This window comes from Hyla sarda, chromosome 4 (assembly GCF_029499605.1).
Source record: "Hyla sarda isolate aHylSar1 chromosome 4, aHylSar1.hap1, whole genome shotgun sequence".
NCBI lineage: Eukaryota > Metazoa > Chordata > Amphibia > Anura > Hylidae > Hyla > Hyla sarda.
In genome coordinates, this window is record NC_079192.1 from 254,086,263 (window position 1) to 254,105,439 (window position 19,177).

The 19,177-nt window shown below is 47.8% G+C and overlaps 1 protein-coding gene across 3 annotated transcripts in view; it reads right to left on the bottom strand.

Annotated features, from left to right (window-relative positions):
• The window catches only part of GXYLT1 (glucoside xylosyltransferase 1), a 57,713-nt gene extending 39,105 nt beyond the window's left edge, over positions 1-18,608 (bottom strand). The window contains exons 1-2 of one of the 3 annotated variants that reach the window (XR_008892676.1): positions 17,941-18,604; positions 12,377-12,469 (exon numbers count right to left, since the gene is read on the bottom strand). Coding sequence is in view for 2 of the 3 variants with exons in the window: in XM_056573944.1 (XP_056429919.1) it covers positions 12,377-12,469; positions 17,941-18,104 (257 nt within the window). In the remaining variant the exon portion in view is untranslated. Of the gene's footprint in view, positions 1-12,376; positions 12,470-17,940 lie in introns of all 3 variants that reach the window. The other 2 variants (XM_056573944.1, XM_056573945.1) reach the window with 2 other exon arrangements.
• Positions 18,609-19,177: the final 569 nt, after the last annotated feature.

Consider the following 19,177-nt stretch of genomic DNA (forward strand, 5'->3'; position numbering starts at 1 on the left):
GCAAAAAAGAAAAGTCAAACAGTAAATACCAGTTCACAAAAAGATAGCCACAGTGTTATGGTAATCTCATGACATAGCCATTTAGCCCCAAGACAAGCGCAGATCCTTCCTAAGCATGTCCATTACTGCCTGCCAGGTACGTACTAAAATCACCTTATGGTGGATGACCCCTTTAAGAGTAGACTTTCAGCTTTTTATTCTAGGAGTTTAATAAAAAATATTCTATTAACCATATTTATATGGCACCAGTATATATAAATAAGGTCTGTGGGGGACATGTATCATTTCCAGTGTATAATAGAAGTTTTTTACCCCTCTGCCTGTTGTCTAAATTTGGCGCAGCTGCGTTAAGGTTATCATTCTTGCCCAGCTACTTTCTTGAATTGCGTTTAAATTTAGAATTCTCCTCAGAGCATAAATTTACACCGCAGCTCTATTTAGTAGGAGCTTTGTCTGCAGCGTATCTGCACCTAAACAGTATGTGTCCTCGTTATTAGTTTTAGAATTTTTTTTCTTCATTATGTAGAGTTTTAATCTCACAATAATACCACTTTTTGCATCCAATTATAACACATCAATTATACCAATGTCCTTATTCTTCATTTAACATCTGTGACACCCCTGTGCAAATCACCTCAAATGTACATGGTGCACTCTACCTTATGGGCCTGGTTGTGCGCCCGCAGAGCACTTTGCGCCCACATATGTGGTATCTCCGTACTCTGGCTAAATTGTGTCCCAAAAATTCACAGCGAGTTTGCTGCATCTCAATCTTGCAGCACTCCCTGTAAACCTCCGCCCATGTGAGTGTCCCCTGTCCATTCACATTGGGAGGAGGGCGGGGGGGAAAACATCCAGCTGTTGCAAAATTACAACTCTGAGCATGCCCTTTGGCTGTCCGTGCATGCTGGGAGTTGTAGTTTTGCAACAGCTGGAGGCACACAGGTTGCGAAACACGGAAACAGACTCTGTTTCACAACCAGTGTGCTTTCAGCTGTTGCAAAAACTTCAAATCTCAGCATGCAGTCACAGCAGAAGGACATGCTGGAACTTGTAGTTATGCAACAGCTGGAGGCATACTGCTACAACTCCCAGCATGCCCTTTGGCAGTCCGTGCATGCTGGGGGTTGTAGTTATGCAACAGCTGAAGGCACACTGGTTGCAAAACACTTGAAAGTTTTTTACTTAACTTAGTGTTTCCAAACCAGTGTGCCTCCAGCTGTTGCACAACTTCAATTCCCAGCATGCATGGTCTGTCAGTGCATGCTGGGCGTTATAGTTTGAAGGCACAGCTGGAGGCACACGGGTTGGGAAAAAGAGTTAGGAAACGAACAATGTTTCCCAACTAGTGTGCCTCCAGCTGTTGCAAAACTATAATTCCCAGCATGGCCAGACATGCTGGAAGTTGTATTTCGGCAACATCTGAAGAGTCAGATGTTGACGAACTACAACTCCCAGCATGCTTGGGCAGTCTGGGAGTTGTAGTTTTGCAACAGCTGGAGGTCCACAGTTTGTAGACCACTGTATAATGGTCTCCAATCTGTGGTCTTCCAGATGTTACAGAACTACAACTCCCAGCATGCCTCGACAGAGTGGGCATGCTGAGATTTGTAATTTTGGAACATCTGGAAGAGCACAGATTGGAGACCATTATACAGTGGTCTCCAAACTGTGGCCCTCCAGATGTTGCAAAACTACAACTCCCAGCATGCACAGAAAGCCAAAGTTTGCAGTTTTGAAACTCCCAGAGGCAGCAGTAAGATCGATTTACGGCGATCTCACTGCTGCCAATGAAGATGCCACCCTGCTGCTGCAAACTCACCGCGGGGACGCACCACCCCCGGGACCGCCTAGAGGACGCCGCTCGCGCCGGGACCGCTCGGGGCACCGCATGGCCGGGTAAGTGACGCCGGGGGACGGGTAAGGGACACTTAGCAGAGCGGTGTGTGTCCCAATCCCCGTGATCCGGACTCACACACCGCGCTGCTAAGTATTCTCATAGCGAAACGCTGCTATCAGCTAGTCAGATTTGACTAGCTGATAGCAGCGATCGCTGGGGGGGGGGGATGAAACCCCCCGTGGTCACATGGTAAGATGGCTGGCTATCAGTGATAGCCACCATCTTACCGGGCGCTGGGGAAAAGTATAACGGAAAGCAGTAAATTTTAAAAATAAAAGGAGAATGATCTACAGAGTTAAGTGGATTACAAAGCTATTTTAATGTGACGGAGCTTGTTCAATGATAAGTAAGCTATCAAACATTTCCTATGTAAATGTATTAAATTGTTGGATCATAAAATACCAATATACAAGTGATCTAATGAATAACTGAACTGTAAACAAATATTCTATATGCAAATTATTTTAAAAGTGCTTTGGAATAACCAAGGAGTAAAAAGCAATATAAAGCAAACCAAATGAGGAATTGAGATAGGAAAGTAATAACATTCTGGAGGTTCCTTAGTAGAACTTTCCTTCAGAAATAGAAAGGATTGCTACGTGCAGTTAAAGTTGGCTTATATTTATGGGGAAAAAGACGCACTTGCGTCAAAATTTTTGGTGCAAAGGAAAAGTACGCAGGTAATAAATCCATGTGTACTATATATGCAGCTCCAAGGTACCCTGATTCGGCCACATCTGGACGACATGCTCTACCAAAACGTGTGCAAAAAAATGCGCCAAAAAAAGGGCTTGCGCAAAATTTTGCGCAAAAAAATACCCACAAAACAGGGGTAAAATCTTTGATACAGGTCCCCCTGTGAGTACAAGACTAAAAACTTATGTAGGATAGTGTCCATTTAATAACGCACACGTGCAGCCAGCTTTTTAAATGCATCATGCACTGTGTCAAGAGGGAGGCCTTTTCGTTTAAAGTGAGTAGCCAGTTTATTTTGTACGCTGCTCATATGTCCAACAATAAAATCCAGTCAGCTACTAATATGTTTTCTTTTATTGTCAATACTACAGGAAGCCAAGAATGTATAAACAGGCCATGCACTCATCACCCATCCTTCATTAGCTTCCTCAGCTCAAGCAAGTACATTGGTATGAATTTAGCACACCCATCTATTTTTCAAAAAATTAAAACAATCACTTCTAAACAGTGAGCAGCATTTGGAAGAATCAATCATATTTAAGTCAGATATGTAGTGCTGAATGATTGCCACAAGATGGTGCTATTTCATAGCTAAATGTTGCAACACACAATAAGTTATCATTAGCCTGTAGTGTTTTTACATACTGGTCATTCTAATGAAATGTACAGAAATAGCTTATATGCGATATGGGTTCTGGAAATTCCAATGATCAGCAATTCCCATATCAATTGCCCCTCTGATAGAGACCCTACAGCACAATGTTGCTGGCTCCTACATTGGAGCAGCCTTCTGTATACCCTATATGATACTCATATTGTTTGACATACATGGACTGAAGGAAGCATGAATTCACGGTGGTGCCGAGAAGTAAATTACAGAGAACCATTCACAGGAACACTGACATAAACCTAGAAATCTGCCCACTCAAACGCACTATTTTGGTGGAAATACATATAATATTGGTGGATACTATTTTGACACATGGGCTGCCCATCACAACCAATCAGAATCCTTTAAAGAGTAGCTATCACTAACCTAAATTTCCCTGATCCCCCTCCCCATCTGTCCCTGACACTAACTACATCTATCCCTGTATTTATTTTTGGTCAGAATCCCCATAAAAATACCTTTTGTAGATCAGCTTCGGTAGCTCAGAGATGAGCTCTCTGAGAAGAGCAGGAAGTGGACGGCCCCGGCAGGCGCGACGTCATCTGAAGCCTGGCCGGGGCTCGCTTCCGCCCGTCTCCTCTCACACCTGCAGCTCGCACACTGCAATGAATGAGGAGAGGGAGATGCAGGGGGCGGGATATTTAAATTTTGCGCAGCGCGCACACATGACAGATGTGCTCGCTCTCTGCCTGTTTCCTATACAGTGCTCGTGCAAGCGGGCCGCGCAAAATTTAAATATCCCCACCTCCCTCTCCTCATTCATGTGAACGCACATTCCGGACCACACTGTGCCACACTGCCCGGCCAGCGTTGGTCCGAACATGATCAACGTAAGGTGGGGGAAAGTAATCCTGAGCCATATAGGGCGACACCTAGTGGCCAGGTTTACAAATGTAAAAAAAAACATGTAAAACATGTTTTTTTTTAAATAAAATATATAACAAACATTTTTCTTTTTACATAAAGTATTCAATAAAAGAAAATTTTAACGAGAGTACCCATTTAATTTTTAAAAGGGTCGCTAAGAAATTAAATTTGCTGATACATTGTAGAGTTTCCCCACTGAAAGCAACAGTGAAGTCAAAATCTGCACAAAATCCATGTTAGCCTCTTCAGGATGCCAGGCATATGCATACGCCCTGCATCCAGAGTCCTTAAGGACGTGGGGCGTATGCATACGACCGTGGGAATTCTGGTCCCCGCCGCTAGCCGGTTGGGGACCAGACCGGGATGCCTGCTGGAATCATTCAGCAGGCATCCCGGCACATCGCCGAGGGGGGTCCTGAGACCCCCCATGTCGGGGGATCGCAGAAAATCGCATGTCAATTCAGACATGCAATTTTCTGCTATTCCGGGCTGATCGGGTCTCTGGTGACCTGATCACCCAGAAAATAGGGATGATCGGAGCTGTCAGCGACAGCCCTGACCATCCTGAGGGATAGGAGCGAGGTTGCAGTGCTACGATCTCCTCCTATGCCCTGCCATTGGTCAGAACTGATTCTGACCAATGGCAGAGCAGGACAGTGGGTTGCCATGGCAACCCCCCGTTCTGCCCACCCCTGGATGTCGGGCAGAATGGGGGGAGAAGATGGAGGCCGGTACATGGAGGAGAATATGCCTGGGGACCGCAGATCGTCGCTGGAGACTGCAGAGATCCTGGCTGGCTCAGGTAGGAAAACGACGGTGGGGGCAGGGGTGGGGGGGGGGGGGGTAATGAAAGTGAAAGTAAAGCGATCTTTACTGTGACAACCACTAGGAAGGCAGAACTGCAACCCCCAGCATGCCCAGACTGTCTGGGCATGCTGGGAGTTGTAGTTTTGCAACATTTGGAGGGTCACAGTTTGGAGACCACTGTTACAGTGGTGACTAAACGGTAGCCCTCCAGATGTTACCAAACTACAACTCTCAGCATGCCTAGACTGCCCAGGCATGTTGGGAGTTTTAGTTCTATAACAACTGTCCCTTCAGATTTTGCAATTTTCATGAAATGTTTGAAAATTGCTGCTCTATTTTGAAGCCCTCGGAAGCCCTCGGAATATCCATTTTCCTTACAAGCAGAGAGCATATCTGAACGTACCCATAAAATGTTCATTATTGTGGATTTAACTTCAGTTTCACAACTGCTTATGTTATATACACTGTTCCAGATTTACTATTGATAATTCCCCTCTTTTCTGGTTTCTAACCATAGTAATAAAGGTAGCAATGGCATATAGTGTCACTGACCTGACACTATTAGATCTTGATGAACTAAAACAGGGACTTTATTGGCTGGGACCTCAATACAGTGGTCCTCAAGTTACAATATTAATCTGTTCCTGGACGACCATTGTATGTTGAGACTGTAACTCTATGGAAACCTGGTAATTGAGTCTGACGCTCCAAAATGTTCTCCAAAAATAGAAGAAGGGAGGATTAAAGAAAAATAGATAACTAATACAGATAAAGGAAGTCCTTAGATATAAAAGTAAGACAGAGCTGCTGGGAGCTGTAACTCACTGTCTATGTAGAGCAGTGTTTCCCAACCCAGTCCTCAAGGCACACCAACATTCCGGGTTTTTTCAATGGAACAGGGAAAAATTAAAATCCTGGACTGGGTTGGGAAACACTGATGTAGAGGACAGGAGCTTCTTCAGGGTCCTGTACAGTACACACAATGTCCTAAAGTAGTATGGAGCCGCCCTCATCTGGTGGCACAGCAGCTAACCCTGGCACAGGTAAATAATACTGTAGTACAGAGACGCTCTACTAGACAGCCAGTCAGTGCATGCACTTCAGTAATACAGGGGTTTTACCAGTGAATGCCCATTCTGATTGATCAGATCTTCCAGCCATTGACACGTTTCACAGATATGATATGGACTGTATGCAGCATTGTACGTTGAGTATGGTTTCAAGTTACCATGACTGAGAAAAGACAGTTGTATGTTGGAAATAATGTAACCTGAGGCCATTATAAGTTGATGGACCACTGTACATGCTACAGGAAACAGATGCTGTTTGAACTTTAGTCCAACAGTCCCTTAAACACAGTAGCCAAAACAACTCGTTTCAGGGCTTTGGAATTTGTTTGTAAAAAAATTAAAATAAATAAAAAACTGCCACAAACCAAGGTTCATGCCAGTTCCAAAGCCCTAAAACGCATTGTGTTTTGGCTACATAAATGTTGTTTGTGATTATCTGAATAAATCTGATCGTGCTGATACTGAGATTTTGCCTCTTTCTCCAGTGATTCCATTTAAAGGAGTACTCCGGCATGCACTTTTTTCTTTTTATCCCGTTCGGGCTGCAAAATAAAAGAAAACACACTTTCTCCTACCTGCCAACGAGCCCCCGGAGCTCCGGTACACTCCGGTACAGGTGTTCGGTCCCCGGGCTGTATTCTTCTTACTTCCTGTTAGCCCGGCACATCACACGGAGCTTCAGCCTATCACCGGCCGCAGAGATGTCCCGCCTTGGCCGGTGATAGGCTGAAGCTCCATGTGACGTGCCGGGCTAACAGGAAGTAAGAAGAATACAGCCCGGGGACCGAACACCTGTATTGAAGCTCCGGGGGATCGTTGGCAGGTAAGAGAAAGTGTGTTTTCTTTTATTTTGCAGCCCGGACGGGATAAAAGGAAAAAAGTGCGCGCCGGAGTAATCCTTTAACATAGTGACATAAGTAGGGATCGACAGATTATCGGTTGGCCGATATTATCGGGCGATAATCACGATTTTGGGCATTATCGGTATCGGCAATTACCTTGCCAATATGCCCCGCCCCCACCGCACTGCCCTGGCCCCATTGCCTCCCCCATCCCCGGTTTTATAATTACCTGTTCCTGGGGCCTGGGGTCAACGCTACTTCTAGCTACTGCTGCGTCCTGCGTTACGCTGTGCGCAGTGACGCGACGTCACCGCGCACAGTGACAGCTCTGGAGAATGCCACCGGAGCCAGATGTAGAGTGGACCCCGGGAACAGGTAATTATAAAACCGGGCATGGGGGAGGCAATTGGGCCGGGCCGGGGAGGGGTGCGACGCGGTGGGGCGGTAGGGGGCGCTTTAAATCAATGATCTGCAGCGGTGGGGGGGAGGGGGGGGGGGGTAAATAGCCGATAACTTATACCAATATTACGGTATAAGTTATCGACTATCGGCCCTAACCTCCACAGATTATCGGTATCGGCCCTAAAAAAACGATATCGGTCAATCCCTAGACACAAAAGTATCATTACCTGACTAAACAGGACTTGCCAAAGGAGATTTTTTATTACTTACCGTAAAATCTCTTTCTCGAAGGATCCATTGGGGGACACAGACCATGGGTGTATGCTGCTGTCTCTAGGAGGCATGACACTATGGCAACAAAAAAAAGTCAGCTCCTCCCAGCAGGATATACCCGCCTCCAGGCCATGAGCTAATCAGTTTAGTTCCAGAGCAATAGGAGAGGAACGACAGGTCAAGAAGAAAACATGAACTGTCCGAGAACCAGAGAAATATAAAACTGAACTCACTCTCGGACAGAGAACCAAAGAGAAACCCAAAAGGGCGGGAGCTGTGTCCCCCAATGGATCCTTCGAGAAAGAGATTTTACGGTAAGTTATATAAAATCTCCTTTTCTCTATCGGCTCCATTGGGGGACACAGACCATGGGACGTACCAAAGCAGTCCCTTGGGTGGGAAGAAGAAAACCCGGTTAGGAGGATGGCTGAACCACCGCCGCCTGCAGCACCTTCCGGCCCAGACTAGCATCAGCCGATGCTAAGGTATGAACCTGGTAAAGACCTCAAGAAAGTGTGCAAAGGTGACCAGGTAGCCGCTTGCAGATCTGCAAGGCTGAGGCCTTGTTCTGGAGAGCCCAAGAAGCCCCAACATAACAGGTAGAATGAGCCAAAACCCTGAAGGGAGGGATCTTCCCCCTACAGTGATAGACTACCGAAATAGCAGACCAGATCCACCGAAAAATGGTGGCCTTGGAAGCAGGTTGTCACTAGCAACGACCTTCCGTAAGGACGAAAAAGGATTGCACTGACAAAAGGAAGCGGTGACAGAGAGGTAGGCCTGAACAGCCCGCACCACAGCCAGATTGTGGAGTAAACGCTCCTTGGGATGAGAAGGAGCGGAACAAAAGGACGGAAGGACGAAGTCCTCATTGAGATGAAAAACCAAAACTACTTTAGGCAAAAAAGGATCTGGCCGGAAAACGACCTTGTCCTGGTGGATCACCAGAAACTGAGAAACGCAGGAAAGAGCTACCAATTCGGACACTCTCCGAATAGAGGTGATAGCTATACGAAACGCGCCGAAGGCGCAAGGACACTTCCCTAAGAGGTTCAAAAGGGGGACCTTGGAGGACACCCAGAACCAGATTTAAGTCCCACGGGGGAGAAGGGGACCGATGAGGGGCAGCATGTGCTTCTCCTTGAAGGAAGGTCCGGACATGAGAATTAGAAGCCAGAGGACGCTGGAAAAGAATAGAAAGGGCCAAAACCTGACCCTTAAGGGAACTGAGAGACAACCCCAGTTCCAATCCCGACTGCAAGAAAGAGAAGAAACCGAAAAGGTAACAGGACACAAGACCTGAGCTTCACACCAACTAAATAAAATAAGATCGCCAGGTACGGTGGTAAATTTTTGCCGAGGAGGACTTACGAGCCCTGAGCATGGTGCGAATGACTTGGGAAGAAAAACCGTGGCTCTCAAAACCGCGGTCTCGACTGCCTCGCCATCAAACCAGAGACGGTAATAGGGGTGGCAAAGGAGACCTGAGATAGGAGGTCTGGACGATAGGGAAGGCGCAACGTTAAGTCGTTAGGGAGCCTGACCATGACGACGTACCATGCCCTCCGGGCCCAGGCTGGGCCACTAGAATGGCAGAAACGTCCCACTGAGAGTTTCCTCAGGACCCCAAAAAGAGAAGAAAGGGAGGAAACATAAGGTAGGGCAAAGTCCGACCACCAAATAGACAAGGTAGGGCCAGGCTCGACCAAGAGAGGAACGCTTTGGTTGTGGCGGGACAAGCAGAGTTCCACGCCTGGAGCGCCCCAGGGGTTGCAGATCACAGCAACACCCCTGGATGTAGGGACCTTGGACGACTGAGGACCGGCCGAGAAGATCACATCCCAGGGACGGCAAGACTGAAGATAACTGAGATGGCCGGAAACCTGAGTTCCACCCAGGAGGGAAATTCCCAAGAAGCAAGCAAAGAAAATTGCCCTAGGCCCCAAAATGTTGAAGGGGAAAAAGCTTCTCGGGGGCCAAGACCCCAGACCGGGCAGTCCCTGAAAAACACCTCCCCAGCCTGACAGACTGGCAGGGGAGGACAGGAAGAAGCACCCCCTTCAGGCTGAGGAAGGCCTACGGGTGCCTGATGGGGTCAGCAAACGTCCAGAACGGATAGCCGACCTCCTGGAGGAATGGGATTGGAAACAGGAGCCCTCTTACCATGAAGGCGCCTGGCTGGACCCTTTGTTGGTACCAAAGGTCCGCAGAACCGGAAGGAGGACTTACGACGGAAAGCGGTTCTGTGAGTCTTACCAGAGGTAATAAAGAACTCTTTTCCGCCCATCGCCTCACTTCCTGAAGGTGGCGTCCGCATTGCAGGCTTAAAGCCACATGAAGGGACGGTGGCTACCAGGTAGCTTGCGGTAAAGGCAGCACAGTGGCTGCACATGGAAGCAGAGCACAGAAAAATCTCCGGCTGCGGAGCAACACTGGCGGAGTTGGAAGACCATACTAAAAGGGCCTTTGACACCCAGGCAGAAGCAAAAGCCGGAAGAACCTGCTGCCTCAAGGGCAGAGATTGCCAAAGTATCCGCCTACATGTCCGCTGGATTCTTGAAGGAATACCGCCCTTGAACCTTCTTCGTTTCCCGAAACTTCTGGTCAGGAAGACTTCAGGCGGATACCCGCAGGGCGTAAAATTCAGCGTGAGAGCTGAAAGTCTTGAGTGCCTGTCGGGCACAAAGAAAGGAGACTTCTGGAGCCACGTCTGAAGTTCCTGGGTCCTTTAGATGGAAGGGGTCTCTTATGGCCGCAACCACTGAGTACACCACATCAGGCACATCCGTGCAGTCCTCTGAGTCAGAGGACGAATCAGAATCATCATCCACAAGTTCTCCAGGTGAATGGGAAAGAGGTGAGGCAGCCCTGGAAGAGGTCGGACACGATGAAAGGAAACTTCTGGACCAGGTCCGAAGTTCCTGGGTCCTTTAGCTGGAAGGTGTCTCTTATGGCCACAACCAATGAGTACATCACATTAGGCACATCCGTGCGGTCCTCTGAGTCGGAGGCCAAATGAGAAACTTCTTCCACAAGTTCTCCAGGTGAATGGGAACGTGTGAGGCAGCCCTGGGAGAGAGAGACGGACCTGGTACGCGGGTCTGGAAAGCCAGAGAGGCAACCCTGGGAGAATTCTCTAGAGGAGCAACGCCTGCTACAGGTCGGAGTAACGGGGCGATGCCTGCGAGGGGAGCGCCCGTGCCTGCCAGAAGACTCGGGGAATGAGTCAGGTGACACACCCCTAAGATGCTGCGAGAGCATCAGAATAGGGAGAGAGCGGGACCCTCCGGAGGGCCGGTGTAGGCAGGGCCTCTCCAAGGCAGTCACCACATAACGGGAGACCTGAGCCAAGTCGGATATAGACTGGGAGAGGGAGGGAACCCAGGCTGGAGGGGCGGCCGAACCCACAGGGTCTGGAAGAACAACCGGGGTAGAGTAGCAGGGGGGTCTGGGGAGCAGTGGAGCAGGCAGAACAAGTGGTTCAGCAGAACCAGACAGATTAGAGTTACAGTATTAACAGATTAACTGTTTAGAGGGAGGTCGTTCTGGGCCTCTCTCACCCAAGACTGTGTTCCATTTCACTGTGTTGCTGATACAGTCTGCTTATCTTACTGTTTCACATGCCTTGAGATCCCCATAGACCACAATGGGCCCATTTTAAAAATTAAACCACAACACTGTAACACACTGTCCCACCCAGGGACTCAAACCCGTGGTGGTCTCCAGGCTGTCAGAGAGGAGAAATGCCAGCCAATAGCAAGGGAGGGGCGTGTTAGGAGCAGGGGGCACCACTGATTGGCCCCTGCCACCATAATCGCGCGCCCAGAGAAGCTTCGGTGGCCCTGGGTGGGCGGAGCTAAAGCATATTAACAAGAAGTCCCGTAATGGCGCCCGCTCCATGCCCCAAGCGAACATGCGAATGCATGTGCGCTCGTGGGGAATAGAGTGGACTAGACGCCGCCGGCAGCAGCCGCTGCTGAAAGTGAAATTAAGCCGGCGCTCAGAGCGCCCGCATAGAAGAATGCCACGGCTGTCAGCCGCTTCAATGTAAAAAACAGACACACAGTCATTTCCACACACACATGAATAAAGTGTAGAAAGCTGTGCCCCATCCAAACTGCCACTGCTCACACCAGTAATAGAGGACCCCCTGTCCAGGCCAGCCCCATTAGACCCATGAGAAAGGTGGGCCAAAAACTGAGGGTCTCCAGATGTTGCAAATCTGCACCTAAGGAGAAAGGGAAATATACTCACCTCAGCCAGAAGAACTTACCTCATGAAGTCTTCAGCCAGCTTTTATCACCTGCATCATGCCGGGCTTCCATGCCGGGCTACCATGGCGAGCAGGGAGATAGGGTGACCCGGACCCATGAAGTACAAACCCAAGCGCTGACCGTTGGCGAGAGGGGGTGAACAGCGCATATACGCAATGTCTATTCCCCCCTCACTTGCAATGGGGAAAAAGTGAGCCTCAGTTCCTGAGGCCCCACCTGAAAACAGGAAAGAAAATGGAATAAAAAAAAAAATCTAACACATCCCTAAATCTAGGAAAATAAAAAAAACATAAGACCTGGTCTGGAGAGAACTCCAGACCATGTCCACCTCCTTAGACACTAAGCTTAAACTGATTAGCTCAGGGCCTGGAGGCGGGTATATCCTGCTGGGAGGAGCCGACTTTTTGTTGCCATAGTGTCATACCTCCTAGAGACAGCAGCATACACCCATGGTCTGTGTCCCCCAATGGAGCCGATAGAGAAAAACAAAAACACAAAACTAAACATTACTCTCACCTGACAAACCAATAAGCAGGAAACTATTCCAATAACAAATCCATGAAGACAAGTCCTACCTAAAAGCAGCTTCCCAAAAGCAGTCCTTTCCACAAACACCAGAGGGCAGCATCCAATAGGGATTCCAGAAAGAGACAGAGAAATTCTGACACCTGACAGAATAAGATACAAAAGTTTCCAGCTATTAGAGAGCTGTAGCATCGGGAATAAAAAAAGTTATAACTTTCGAGGAGTGTAATACACACAGGCAGAGGACTTCACTGCTGTAAACACTAGCACATCAGTAGATTTCCTTATGACAGTCAGACACTGTATTGCTTCACTGAGAACAAGGTCTGGGGCTATATGAGAATGTTCATCTACTGCTCTTTCCTTACATTAATATCCCCCCTAATGGTCACAGCAGTTTTCAGTGTTTTACTATATGCTATATGTAGCAGACTCAGAGGCAGTGGTAGTGTGCCGCAGATAAACCACACCTTTTACCAGTTTTACTAAGTGGTAAGCCTCCATCACCTTTGTCTGAGGACCAGCAAGTATCAGCAAAGTACACCAGCATAAGGCTAGGTTCACACCACGTTTTTGCAGTTCCCGGATCAGGTTCTTGCTAAAAAAAAAAAAAAAAAACGGATTTCTCAAAACCTGACTAAACTGTACCAAAACGTGTGTACACATTTTAATCCGTATACGGTTTGAAAAATGATGTCCGGTTTCATCCGTTTTTAAAGAAAAAAAACAAACACACGTTTTTAACACTTCATTCCATTATGAATAAAGTTTCACTTGTTTGATTGAAATTCCAAGAAAATAACTCTGCAAAGTCAAAAACCGTATGGTGAAAACCAGATGGAATCGTACGCACATAAAGTTCTGTACGGTTCCCATTGACTATGGGACTATGTTTAAAAAAAAACAGTATAGATTTCAATACGGTTTTTCACCCGGACCAAAAACCGTGGTAGGCTAAGTTTTTGGGTACGGGGAAAAAAAACTGACAAAACCGTACAGGATGCAAAACGGACACAACCTGATGCATCTTTTGGCATACGTTTCTCAATGGAGAGTCAATGCATACTGTTTTCAAATTGAAAACATATACGGGAACTGTATTGCAAAAACGTGGTGTGTACCCAGCCTAACAGGGTGGGCTTATTCCCCATAGACTAAAATAGAGTGTGCTGGCTGAGCTACGCAGAAGGAACAGGTGAATTACACATGGAATACGAGAGATATGGTTCTTCATTTACTTGGTGGTCAGTTCTTTCAAAATTTTAGTATAAAAATTAAAAGGAAAATATTTTCCTGCCATAAAAAAACACAAGTTCTGTCATATCACATCCCACAAAAATAGAATAAAAATCTATTAAAAGTCTCAAAGAATACTAACAAAAATGACATTATGGCCTCAAAAAAGAGCCAGAAAATTAAAAAGTAATAGTGGTCAGAATTGTTTTTAATTTAGTTTTTTCAATTTTTTTAAAAAGTATAGTCAAACAAGACAAAAACCACACAAATTGGGAATCGTTGTAATAGTACAATTTTGAGGACGTCAACATGTCAATATCACCAAACAACCTGTTGGTTTTAGAAATTATGCTAAGAAGCCATCATAATACAAGTTGTGGATGTGCAGCCATGTCCTGTGTATATATCTATGCAGTTTACAAAAAGGAACAGGGGGGTGTAGGGAAAAAAAAAAAAAAAAAAGACAGAAGACAGAACAGTACTCCGATGCAGTTTAACTTTTTAAAAAGTAGGTACGTGTGAAAGAATAGCAGAAATGCTGCTCACCTTAACCAGTTGTGTTATTGGCAGGCACAACACTGGGAATTGCTTTGTGTTGGGTTGCGGCACGGTCCGTGAGCCGCCAATCGTCGGTACCACTGGCAGCGGTCAGGAAAGCAGCTGTGGATGCAGGTTGTGGGAATCCCCGCCTGGGGGTGGTCCCAAATCCGACTTCCGGTATTGGCGCTAGAAGTAGTTCTCGCGGACAGTTTACTGTGAAAGTTTTTTATTCACCAGAGTATGTTATACAGAGGCAAATTAGTTACACAGATAGCTGGGGGCTCAGGACAATGTGTTTCGAGAGGGGATTCCTCTAATCGTCAAGTCCCACCTGACAGAGAGGAATCCCCTCTCGAAACGCGTTGTTTGGAGCACCCAGCTTTCTGTGTAACAAATTTGCCTCTGTACAACATACACTGTGGTGAATTAAAAGTTTTCACAGTAAAATGTCCGCGAGAACTACTTCTATCGGTGAAGTGCCGATACTGCAAGTCAAGACAGGTTTGGGACCACCCCCTGCCAGGGTTTCCCACAACCTGCATCCAGCTAATTTACAAAAAGAGTATATTGCAGCACTACTCATCCAAATCCATGCACCATGTATAGATAAAACTATGGTGCAGCACTCCAAAAATTGTTGAAAAAAAGTAGTTTGAAAATGGTCCTGTGGTAGGACAGAAACATTGCTGTGATGTATACAATATAAAAGAGAGAGAGAAAGAGAGACAGAGACAGAGAGACAGAGACAGAGAGACAGAGACAGAGAGACAGAGACAGAGAGACAGAGACAGAGAGACAGAGACAGAGAGACAGAGACAGAGAGACAGAGACAGAGAGACAGAGACAGAGAGACAGAGACAGAGAGACAGAGACAGAGAGACAGAGACAGAGAGAGATCTTCACTGGAAGGAAAAGGAAACACCTGCCGGGATTTCCACCTCCCACATCTGTACTCCTGTATTATACTAAGATATAGTGCCCTATGAGGAGCTCTGATTTTCTTTTGTTTCTATAAATATATTGTAGATTCAAAACTGACATATTTTATCTTCCTTTATCTCCAAAACTGTTGTAGCAATCTTCAAAAAAAAGCAAACAACTGTGTTGTAGTCAGAGTCTGACAATTTTAGGGACGTTTTTTAGAGAGCAGGAGAAAAAAATAAATCACTTTTCCTTAAGGTATCATGTCTATTTTTCCTTCTTCTAGTGATGTCTAGGCTAGTTATGCCAACCTCCTAGCCCATAAACCAGGTATAGAAGACCTCATTGACGAAGTCAGTGATGTCACAGGTCATGTGACATGCTGGCGGAGCAGAGAACAGGCCTATTTTCAGGAGCGGAATTAAATGACTAATTTAATGTGCGCAACGAAGAGGGGACTAAAGTATTAACCCCTTCACGACGAGCGACGTACATGTACGGCGCCGCGAAGTGTCACTTGGCGCGCGGCGACGTACATGTACGTTGCGGGGTTCCGGGAGCGCCGCGTCACCGTTAGCGGTGATTGGGCCGGGATGACTGCTGTTATCTAACAGCAGGCATCCCGGCACATCGCCGAGGGGGGTCCTGAGACCCCCCATGACCGCGATGCGCGCAAATCGCAGGTCAATTCAGACCTGCGATCTGCGCAATTCCGGGTCATTGGTGACCCGGAAAATAAGAAGGATCGGGGGTGTCCAAGACACCCTCGAACCCCCTAAAGGGATAGGAGTTTGGTGGCAGGGGTGTCACCCCTCCTATCCCTGCTATTGGTCGGCCGAGCGACCGACCGATAGCAGACCGGGGGAGGGGGGGTTAAAGTTCGGTTCCCCCGCTTTGCCCACCTATCGGTGTCCGGGCAAAACGGGGGAACCGTCCAGGGAAGGTCGGCGCCGGAGGTCCCTACCTGGATCCCCGTTCGCGATCCTCCCCCACGTGCGACGGCAGCAATATTTCCGGGGCCTGCTAGGTGAGTTGTTGCCTAGCAACATCCGGAGGGCCACAGTTTACAGTGGTCTCTAAACCGTGGCCCTCCAGATGTTGCAAAACTACAACTCCCAGCATGCCCAGACAGCTGTTTGCTGTGTGGGCATGCTGGGACTTGTAGTTTTGCAATATTTAGAGGGGTTCAGGTTGTAGATCACTAAGTGGTCTCAAACTGTAGCCCTCCAGATGTTGCAAAACTACAACTCTCAGCATGCCCAGACAGCAGTTTGCTGTCTGGGCATGCTGCGAGTTGTAGTTTTGCAACATCTGGAGGGCCACAGTTTTGAGACCACTGGACAGTGATTTACAACTTGAACCCCTCTAAATCTTGCAAAACTACAACTCCCAGCATTCAGGAACAGCATAAGGCTGTCTTGGCATGCTGGGAGTTGTACTTGTGTGCCTCCAGCCATTGCATAACTACATCTCCCAGCATGCCCTTCCGCAATCAGTACATGCTGGGAGTTGTAGTTTTGCAAAAGCTGGAGGCACACTGGTTGGAAAATACTGAGTTAGGTCATAGAACCTAACTCAAGGTTTTCCAGCCAGTGTGCCTCTAGCTGTTGCAAAACTACAACTTCCAGCAAGCACTGTCAGTGCATGCTGGGAGTTGTAGTTTTGACCCCCCCCTCCCATGTGAATGTACAGGCTACATTCACACTGGCGGCAGATTACAGTGAGTTCCCCGCTAGAAATTTGAGCTGCGGCAACCGACGGTACCGACACCTTGCTCTCTGTTCGGGTCTGACGGTACCGACACCTTGCTCTCTGATCGGGTCTGACGGTACCGACACCTTGCTCTCTGTTCGGGTCTGACGGTACCGACACCTTGCTCTCTGATCGGGTCTGACGGTACCGACACCTTGCTCTCTGTTCGGGTCTGACGGTACCGACACCTTGCTCTCTGTTCGGGTCTGACGGTACCGACACCTTGCTCTCTGTTCGGGTCTGACGGTACCGACACCTTGCTCTCTGTTCGGGTCTGACGGTACCGACACCTTGCTCTCTGTTCGGGTCTGACGGTACCGACACCTTGCTCTCTGTTCGGGTCTGACGGTACCGACACCTTGCTCTCTGTTCGGGTCTGACGGTACCGACACCTTGCTCTCTGTTCGGGTCTGACGGTACCGACACCTTGCTCTCTGTTCGGGTCTGACGGTACCGACACCTTGCTCTCTGTTCGGGTCTGACGGTACCGACACCTTGCTCTCTGTTCGGGTCTGACGGTACCGACACCTTGCTCTCTGTTCGGGTCTGACGGTACCGACACCTTGCTCTCTGTTCGGGTCTGACGGTACCGACACCTTGCTCTCTGTTCGGGTCTGACGGTACCGACACCTTGCTCTCTGTTCGGGTCTGACGGTACCGACACCTTGCTCTCTGTTCGGGTCTGACGGTACCGACACCTTGCTCTCTGTTCGGGTCTGACGGTACCGACACCTTGCTCTCTGTTCGGGTCTGAAGGCTTACGGACAGACAGACATGATAATACGCCTGTGTGTTGAGCCCCTTACATGCCGGTATGTTAGACGTGTAAAGAAACATCATGGACTGTACCAACACCATCCTGTGCTCACGTCAGACAGATTATCTATGAGTGAATTGAGTGATGGGCTACACCTCACATCATAAATACTGAAATCCCAAACAGTGAACAGTTTAAAAATGGATATATAGCAGTGATAGCAGCATTATGGATGACCATAGTGTGAACACTCATGTACTAAGAGTTTTCTTCTACTTGTCACTGCCAGGCATGGTGGAGTAGTAATACAGTAATATCAGATACAGGCCCCTCATATATCCCATTTGGGCACTGCCTATAGGTCCCACAACTACCACACGTGCCGGTCCGGTAACGCGCACTACTCACCTGTGCCGCACACCGGGCGCCCCTCGCCACACTGCTGAGGAAGAGAGGGCGACGGGGTCCTGCCCCTCAGTACCCCCGCTCCCCCTCTGCGTCAGGGCATACAGCAGCGAGCAGAAGCCGCAGACCAGGCACAGCAGCACCAGCCGCGATGCCGGCCACCTCATCCCACTGTCCCCCGGGCCGGGCCAGCTCGTCGGCCTCTTCCTTCCGGGAGCTGACTCCAAGCCCTGGATCCGGGGGCGCGGTTGGAAAACTGTGGGGGGCGGAGACGACAGAATGGAGAAACGTGACACTATCTGCACGGAGGCGTAACGCGTGCGGCAGGCGGGGCTGTGTACATTACGGTATTACCGTATTGTAAAGTGGGGGTCCTAGGAGGGAGAGCCACTGCTGAGCCTGGAGAGAGGGAGCACCCCCCAGGGCAGTGTTTCCTAACAAGTGTGCCCCCAGCTGTTGCAGAACTGTGGCTGTCCAGGCATTCTGGAAGTTGTAGTTTTGCAACAGCTGGAGGCACCCTGGTTGGGAAACACTGGTTTAATTAAATAAAATCCCTTGACACCAGGACCACATATTACTGCAGAGACTATCGAATATCATCATATTGCTAGGAATGAATAAAAACTACTACACACACCAAAAACACCACTATACAAGGGACAAATGATTGTGCAACACCATGACCACTAGTATTACCACCACATACAAGGCATGCAAAAAAAGGAAAAAATAAAATTCGCACAGGCATAAGGAGTCAAACGCTTTGTTATGACAATTACAATTTAGCTCTGGGGCCTCCAATCATCTCTTGAGATGTTTCTTCACGTCCATCAGTCACCTGTTTATATACAAGGTCTCATAGCTGACAATGTGTATCACAGCAAAAACCAAACCATGAAGTGGAAAGAACTGCCTGTAGAACTCAGAGACAGGATTGTGTGGAGCCACAGATCAGGAGAAATGGACAAAAAACACTTTACCGAAAGCACAGTGGCCTCCAGAATTCTTAAATGGAAGATGTTTAACCCCTTAATGACCCAGGGTTTTTCCATTTTTTAACTTTCGTTTTTTCTCATTACCTTTAAAAAAAAAAAAAATCATAACAAAATTTTGCACCTTAAGGACTGAGCCCTTTTTCACCTTAAGGACTCGGCCATTTTTTGCACATCTGACCACTGTCACTTTAAACATTGATAACTCTGGAATGCTTTTACTTATCATTCTGATTCTGAGATTGTTT